The sequence below is a fragment of the Lynx canadensis genome, chromosome A2 (assembly GCF_007474595.2).
Source record: "Lynx canadensis isolate LIC74 chromosome A2, mLynCan4.pri.v2, whole genome shotgun sequence".
NCBI classification, from domain to species: domain Eukaryota; kingdom Metazoa; phylum Chordata; class Mammalia; order Carnivora; family Felidae; genus Lynx; species Lynx canadensis.
In genome coordinates this window covers 12,936,937-12,944,711 of record NC_044304.2, presented here as the reverse complement: position 1 = coordinate 12,944,711, position 7,775 = coordinate 12,936,937, and the positions used below count along the sequence as shown (strand labels likewise).

General features: G+C 56.7%; 1 protein-coding gene across 1 annotated transcript; it reads right to left on the bottom strand.

The window, feature by feature from the left end:
- Positions 1-310: 310 nt before the first annotated feature.
- On the bottom strand, positions 311-7,480 carry PGLS (6-phosphogluconolactonase). The gene is made up of 5 exons (XM_030304065.1): positions 7,178-7,480; positions 3,651-3,758; positions 3,124-3,225; positions 2,696-2,836; positions 311-679 (listed from the first exon to the last, which is right to left on the bottom strand). The coding sequence occupies exons 1-5, from the start codon at positions 7,463-7,465 to the stop codon at positions 542-544; spliced, it is 777 nt and encodes a 258-aa protein (XP_030159925.1). The 5' UTR covers positions 7,466-7,480; the 3' UTR covers positions 311-541.
- Between the last annotated feature and the right edge of the window lie 295 nt (positions 7,481-7,775).

Genomic DNA, 7,775 nt, shown 5'->3' with positions numbered 1-7,775 from the left:
ACAGAGGCAGACATGGAGTGATGTGTCTAGAAGCCAAGGATGGCCAAGGAGTGCCAGCAGCCACCAAAACCCAGAAGAAAGGCATGGGACAGATTCTCCCTCAGAACCTCCAGAAGGATTCAACCCTACTGACACCCCGATTTCAGACTTCTGACCTCCTGCTCTGGGGGACCACACATTCTGTGGCACTTTGCTCCGGCAGCCCAGGGTGCCCATCCCTGCCCTCCACCCTCTGGGACGAAGGCTTTAGGTCACACGCACAGCCTGGGCATCCCTGATCCCGCTGCCCACCAAGGACCACGAGACAGTGCAGCCTTCAAGCACACGCGCCCTTTAATATCTGGTCACCCAGAGCCACGGCCGGTGGGCTGAGGGCCCCCGGGCCGGGCCGGTGGCTGGACCCCGGGGGCTTCTGGCGGCACCACGCGGCTTTTCGAAAACGAAGCCTGGAGCGGCGGCGGGGGCAGCGGGGCCCAGCCCAGGAAGGTCCCGGCCCACGGGGGCCGTCTGTGGTCCCAGCTGCGGTGTCCCTCGGGGCCAGCTACAAAGTGGAATGCTTCTCGAAGGGCACAGTCAGGAGTCGCGCCGCAGCCTCGTCCAGGAACCAGCAAAGTTTCCCCGTGTGGGGCTGGACCAGGGCGGCGGGGAGGGGGTTCTCCTCCTTGGCCTCCAAAATGCGCTGCATAAAAAAGGCAGGATCGTGAGGCCCCCGACCCGCACCCCCAGCACCCCTCGGAGCTCCCAGGACCCCCCACGGACAAGACTCTCCTACTCTCAGAATGTGATGTCACCCTTCCGGCTGTCCTGGCTTTAAACGATCAGCAGGGGACTGTGTAATACCGGGGTTGGCACACCTTTCCGGCACAGATCAGAGTCACTCTTTCGGCTCTGCAGGTCGTACCCTGTCTCTGTCACAACTACTCAGCCCCGCTGTCACAAGCGGCAGGATGTGGTCCCGTGGGCTGTGCTGTGCTGATCCCCTGATGTGACCTCACGATCAGTGGGAATTATAAATACTGCTTTCTGATGGCCAGGCCTGCCCCCATGCCCTCTGTCATTTCCTCTGACCATCGCCCTGTGAGGTCGCCTCATTTTCCACCCCCATGTTACAGTCAGGGAAAGCCTGAGGCTTGGGCAGTCTTACGTGAGCCTACTCTGAGCTAAAACCGCTGCACTGATCTTCAGGAGGACAACACGGAAGGGCCCTCCCGACCCACCTTGCAGATGGGAAAGTTGAGGCCTGAGGGCTTAAGTGGCTGCCCAAGGCCATGCTGGACATCACAGGCAGGGATGCTGGCCTGTTGGATTTTTTACAGTCTGAACCCTTAATCCCAACCCAAGCCACTCCTGTGAGGACATCTGGGCTTAACAGTTTGGGAGGAATAATTATTATTTATTAATTTAAAAAAATATATATTTCTGGGGTACCTGGGTGGCTCAGTGGGTTGAGTGTCTGACTTCAGCTCAGGTCATGATCTCAGTTTACAAGTTCAAGCCCCAGATCAGGCTCTCTGCTGTCTGTGCAGAGCCCGCTTCAGATCCTGTCCCCTCTCTCTCTGTTCCTCCCCTGCGTGTGTGTGTGTGTGTGCACGCACACATTCTCTCTCGAAAATAAACATTTAAAAATTTTTTTCAACGTTTTATTTAGTTTTGAGAGAGAGAGAGAGAGGGAGGGAGGGAGGAGGGACAGAGAGAGTGGGAAACATAGAATCCGAAGCAGGCTCCAGGCTCCGAGCTGTCAGCACAGAGCTCGACGCAGGGCTCGAACTCACGAACCGCGAGATCATGACCTGAGCCAAAGTCGGTCGCTTAACCGACTGAGCCACCCAGGCGCCCCTTTTTAGTTTACTTCTAATATCTTGTTTTATATGTTCCTAAAATATTAAGTAAACTTTTTTTTCTTATTCCTCCTTGTTTAGTTATTCCTACTGCATAATTTCCCTCCCTGATTAGTTTTGCCAGGGGTCTAACTTTGGGATCTATTACCATTAAGCTTTTAAGAATATTAACCAATCCAGGGGTGCCTGGATGGCTTAGTTGATTGAGTGTCCGCCTTCGACTCAGGTCATGATCTCCGGGATCGTGAATCAACCCTCACATCAGGCTCACTGCTGTCAACGCAGAGCCCACTTCAGATCCTCTGTCCTCCTCTCTCTGCCTCTCCCCTGCTTATGCTCTCTCAAAAATAAATAAACATATAAAAAAAGAATATTAACCAATTCATTAATTTCTGACTTCAATGTCACTTATTCCTTCCACTGACTTTTCTTGGATTTTTGTTATTGTTCTTTTTCCTGAGTCTAGAGTAAAGCACTCAATTTGTTTAACTGTTTTTTTATTTAATAATGTTTTTAAAAATTGTATTTTTAAGAGATCTCTACACCCAGTGTGGGGCTTGAACTTACAACGCCAAGATCAAGAGTCATGCCCTTATTTACTAGTTTTTGAAACCACACCTTAAAGCTACAAATTTACCTCTGAGTGCAGCTTTGGCCTCATCTCATCAATTTCACTTCATTTCATAATTATTTATTCCTAAGTAGCCTGTAATTATAGTGGCCATCTCCCCTTCAAACCGAGAATTACTCAAGTCCCTTGGGGCCTGGTGCTTCTAGCACAATAATGTCTGGGGCCATATTCCATCCCTGGGCCCACATGCCATGACCTTCCTGGGAATGGGGCCCTCAGCCATTACCTTCAGAACAGCTGCCTTGCCTTCTCCGGTTGCCACGAAAATGACCGTTCGGGCTGCATTTAGCACAGGAAGCGTGAGGGTCACACGCTCTGGTGGTGGCTTTGGGGAGTCGCTGATAGGGGCCACGATCTTCTCCCGCTCCTGGGGGAGGGAGGCCCCGGGGTGGAATGTCACTTCAGCTTCTCGAGCACCCACATACACCAGGCATGATCTGTCCATCATTCCATCACCCCGCCCCCACCATTAATCTTGTGGTACTTGATTTAAATCCCCATTTTAAGATGGGTAAACCAAGGCTCCAGAGTTGGCTAAGGTTTGCTAGTTGGCAGAGGCTGACTCAAACCCTGCTGTGGGCACCTCCCGGTCCCCCAAAAGTGGTCCTCCCTCCGGAAGTTCTAGTCGGCAGAGGCCCATGTGGGTGTGCTCACCTGGAGGAGGGGGTGGTCCGGGAAGAGTGAGCAGGTGTGGCCGTCAGGACCCACTCCGAGAATCAGCAGGTCAAAAACCGGAATGGCGTCCCCTTGGAAGGCCTGGGCGGGGAAAACACAGTCCTGAGAGGTTGGGGGCGGGGTGGGGCTCAAAGGACACAAAGAGACAGTGGCTGTAACACAGGGAGCAACACGCAGCCTCACCTGCATGAAAGGGCCTCTGTGAGGCTCCACATTTCACCCGTGTGACTGGCCAAAAGCCTGGGGACACAACTGTCCCAGACCTGCTCCCAGAGTGTCAGAGGCTGGGCTACCTTCAGGGACCCAACGGTGGGGCTGTGGACTCCCGGGAAGGGGGAGCGGGGGTGGTCCTGAAAGGCATCTGTCCAGGGTGGGGCCGTATTTGCAACCACCCCCCGGGGCGGGCGCTAGTTTTTGCTGGTGATAATCATACAGTGCCACCCACAGGCCTGCTCCGTCACCACCGCATGGACCAGGCCTCCCCGGGGCCACACCGTGGGACTCACCTGTCTCAGCTTCTTGGCATAGTCCTCGGCCGCCTCCTCCACAGGAAGCTGGGGGTTAATGGTGATCACCTGGCTGTCGGGAATGGGCAGCCTGGAGAGCAAGTGCGTCTGCAGCAGAGGAGGGACAAAGTCACCAACAGCCACACATGGTTCCCAGAGGCACAAGGTTTGCACGCGTGACCACCTGGATTCTCCAGGTGAAGATGCCTCCAGGACAGGACTGTCATACACCCACCTCCTGGGTGAGTCGGGATCCCGGGGGCGTTTCCGCCAGGAGTCTTTCAAGGCCCGCATGATTGGGGGCCTCCTGGCCCCAGCCTGCACCTGTGTGGCCACATCACAGCCCTGTTTCCAAGTCCCCAGGGTCCCTTGGACCTCAGGATAAAACCCAGCCCCTCTCTGCCCTCCATGACACCCAGCTGACCTTGCCCCCCCCCCCCCGCCCCGTGATAGCACGCACCCTGGCCTCTGCAAAATGGATTTAATTTTTGTGGAAGCGGCCGGAGTCGGGCCTCCTGCCAGGTGGAGGGCTCTGGCCCTTTCCCTCGTCTCCCCAGGTGAACCTCAGGGCCTTTGATCTGCTCTGGGATGGACCCTGGCGACCCCACCTTGGTGCCTCCCTTCACACAGGATCTAGCCCATGGACGCAGCGCCAAGCTGAGTCACAAAGGAAAAGCAGGAAGCAGCAAAAATATAGTATTAGAGGGGGAAAGTGACAGGGACATAGAGTAAACAGGCCAGGGGCGCCTGGGTGGCTCAGTCGATGAAGCGTCTGACTTCGGCTCAGGCCATGATCTCACGGTTCGTGGGTTCGAGCCCCGCGTTGGGCTCTGTGCTGACAGCTCGGAGCCTGGAGCCTGCTTCGGATTCTGCATCTCCCTCTCTCTGTCCCTCCTCCACTCATACTTGTGTGTGTCTCTCAAAAATAAATAAACATTTAGAAAATTAAAAAAATAATAATTTTAGAGAAAACAGGCCAGACACACAGTCCTGAAGAGTAAGAGCAATATACTGAGGGTAATGGGGAGCCAAGGAGGGTGTGTCAGCTAAGAAGGGACACGGTCAGATCTGTTCTCGGAAAGACCGCTCTGCTTTGTCCAAGGTCCCCATCTATACACACGCTCGGGGATTATACTAAGCAAGCCAGTGGGGAATATCAGGGCCCTATTTCTGTCCCACGATCGTCTCCTTAGCTGCCCTTCCCCTACGGGCTCACAGCCATTCCCTCCCCCTCCTGCTGGGCTCCTTCCAGGGAGCTCAGGGGTGGAGGGTCAGGCAGACAGGTTCCCGGAAGCAGAACTGCTGGTCGATCCGACTGTTTCTCTCTTGACATTCTGCAGGCACCGAGGCACCATTCCCCCCGAAAGGCAGCCCCTGCAAATCCTTCCAGCGGAGACAAAGCCCTGGCCTCAGCAGCAGAAGACCCACGGAGCACGCAGGGTGCGCAGAACATTCACACCGACAGAGCCCCGGGGTACGCGAGATCCGTCCTTGAGGACAGAAGCGCCTCTGCATCCCTATACTGGGTTGACCAGTGCCCCCCCCCCCCCAAATTCATGCCCACCCAGAACCTCAGAATGTGACCTTATCTGGAAGCAGGTCTTTGCAGATGTGATTAGCTGACTTCATAGTAGATTGGTGTGGGCCCTACATCCAATGACTGGTGAGAGACCGGAGGCCAGGGAACACCCGGAGCCCCCAGAGGACGGAAGAAGCGAGGAAGGATCCTCCCCTTGAGCGTCCGGAGGGAGCGTGGCCTCGCCAACACCTGGATTTCAGGTTTCTCCGGGACAGAGAAAATAAATCCTTGCTTTAAGCCACCCGATTTGTGGTCCTTTGTTAACAGCAGCCCCAGGGAACTCACGTGACTCCCCCAGAAGGAGTAAATCCTGGCCCCACGTTTGCTCCCGTGGCAAAGCGTAGGCCTTGGCCATAACCTCCGCCCCAGCTCTGCCCATGGCCAGGTCCTCATACCTCCAGGCCTCAGTTCAAACATCACCCCTCAAAGCTCCCCCAGCCCCCACCATCCTGGCTGAAAGGTCATCCCTGGGCTCTTTCTATCATCTCACACAATTATCTTTTGTCCACACTGCACTACGAGAATACTCTGCGGGGCTTCCCCTCATTTCCTGCCCTGTCAGTGCCCGATGCCCCACTAGGAGCCCCATGAGAGAATGGCCCAGCGTCCCATCGTGTCCCCAGCGTTGGATACAGAGACATACAAGGAACATCCCCGCAACACTTTTGTTTACCGTTTCGTTAGAATTTTGTTACTAGAGCAAACACAGTTTTCCTAATTTAAAAAAAGTAAAAGTTCTGGGGCGCCTGGGTGGCTCAGTTGGTTGAGCGTCCTGCTCTTGGTTTCGGCTCAGGTCACGATCTCAAGGTTCGTGAGATCCAGCCCCGCGGGGGACTCTCCCTCTCCCCCTCTCTTTCTGCCCCTCCTCCCCCTTCTCAAAATAAATAAACTTAAAAAAAAAAAAAGTAAAGTTCTTCAAATTTATGCAAACTAAAATGAAGAAACATGAGTCCACTTTTTAATTAAACTCTTGAAAAAGACCCACAGGGAGGCCCCCGCCCCTGAGACGTGTCCCAAGTGCTATCCGGGGCGTCCCTTCAAACTCTGGCTTCCCTACTAGTCTGGCACATAAGCACTCCTCCTCTTCTCGTTCCAGTTTCTCCACCTATGAAATGGAGGAACTAACAGCCCCCACCTCATAGGTTATCGTGCAATTTCGTGAGCTGATGTGGCTAAAATGTTTGGTAATCAGTAAGCCTTCCTTCTTGTGACAAAACAACGACAACAGAAAATCATCAGCTCCAACTTCTACCTAAAGAGGGGGAAACACACCCAGGACCTGAGGGACCAGAAGCTAATGGGCACGCCCGCCCCTTCCACACCTCCCTGGGCGCGTTTTCCACGTCTAGGGCAGGAGGAGAGAGCTCAGATGCAGCTGGGGAACCCCAGGGCAGGCCACGACCCCCTCCAAGCCTCGGTTTCCCGGATTCTATAGGCTCTGAGGCCACAAGCCAAGCATAACCACCCCTGGAGGTGATCAGCACCGAAAGCTCGAGGTAGCTCGAGGTACATCAAGAACACGTCCAGGCTGGAGATGAGAAAACCGAAGCCCAAGCTCCACACCAGATACCTCCTGCCTGGCCCTTCCCTACCTCTGCCCTTGCAAGTTGCCAGGCTGTGCGGCGCCTGAATTTCTCTAGGTCCCTGGCATGAGCCACTCTGTTTCACCTCCCTGCCTTTGCCCGGCCACAGGATAAAGCATTATAGGACCTCAAGGCCCCCACGGGCCCACTCGGGTGGCAGTGGAGGTGGGAGTTCAGGGCACGCAGCAGACCCCTCCCAGACAGTGGCAGAGGGGATAGTGTGACCCTCCGTGACCCCCACAGCTGGGTTCAGGAGGTGGGCGCGGCCTTCTTGAAATGACCCCCGGCGGCCCCCGTAGTCAGGTTCAGGCGGTGGGCGCGGTCCTCTCGGCGGCATGACCCCCGGCGGCCCCCGTAGTTCTCACCCGATAGAGACCGTACGTGCTCTCGGCGTGCTCGAAGGGCACGAGGCGCTCGTCGCAGAAGCCTACGGTCCAGCGCGCGAGGCTGGCGGGGCCGGCGGGGGCGGCGGCGGCGGGCAGCTCACGGGCCAGCATCGAGACGAGGCTGCCGCCCGACAGGCCGAGCGCGAAGCGGGCGCGGGCCCCCGCCAGGCAGCACGCCGCCCGCTGCGCCACCAGTTGCGCTAGCGACGCGCCCAGCTCCTGCGGACTCGAGAAGACCGAGATGAGGCCCGGGGCCGGCGCGGCCATGGCGACGGCGGCGGCGGGGAGGCGGAAGCGCCCCGGGCAGCCGCCAGCGCGCCTGCGCGAAGGCTGGCCCGGCCGCACCGCTGTCAGTACCTCCGGGCGGCCGCCTACGGCACATGCGCACTCCCGCGAGTGAAGTCGCGGCTCGTCCCGGCGGTCGATCCGAAGGGGCTCGTTGATTCTTTGCACGCTGTGCCTGAGCTCTTTGCTGGGCCGGGGCAGGCGGAACCGGTGCGGTTGATCTCAGCCTCGCGGTGTCAGGGCGGGGTCGGAGAGAGGACCCCACATCTGGGGTCCCCAAGAGGGTGGTGTG

Bases quoted from the DNA above. Each gene is read 5' to 3' on its own strand.
- PGLS (XM_030304065.1), bottom strand. From the start codon at position 7,465: ATGGCCGCGCCGGCCCCGGGCCTCATCTCGGTCTTCTCGAGTCCGCAG. The intron at 3,759-7,177 runs GTGAGAACTACG...CCTCTGCTGCAG, and splicing joins GCACGTACGGTCTCTATCGG to ACGCACTTGCTCTCCAGGCT. The intron at 680-2,695 runs GTAATGGCTGAG...TTTTTTATGCAG, and splicing joins GCAAGGCAGCTGTTCTGAAG to CGCATTTTGGAGGCCAAGGA.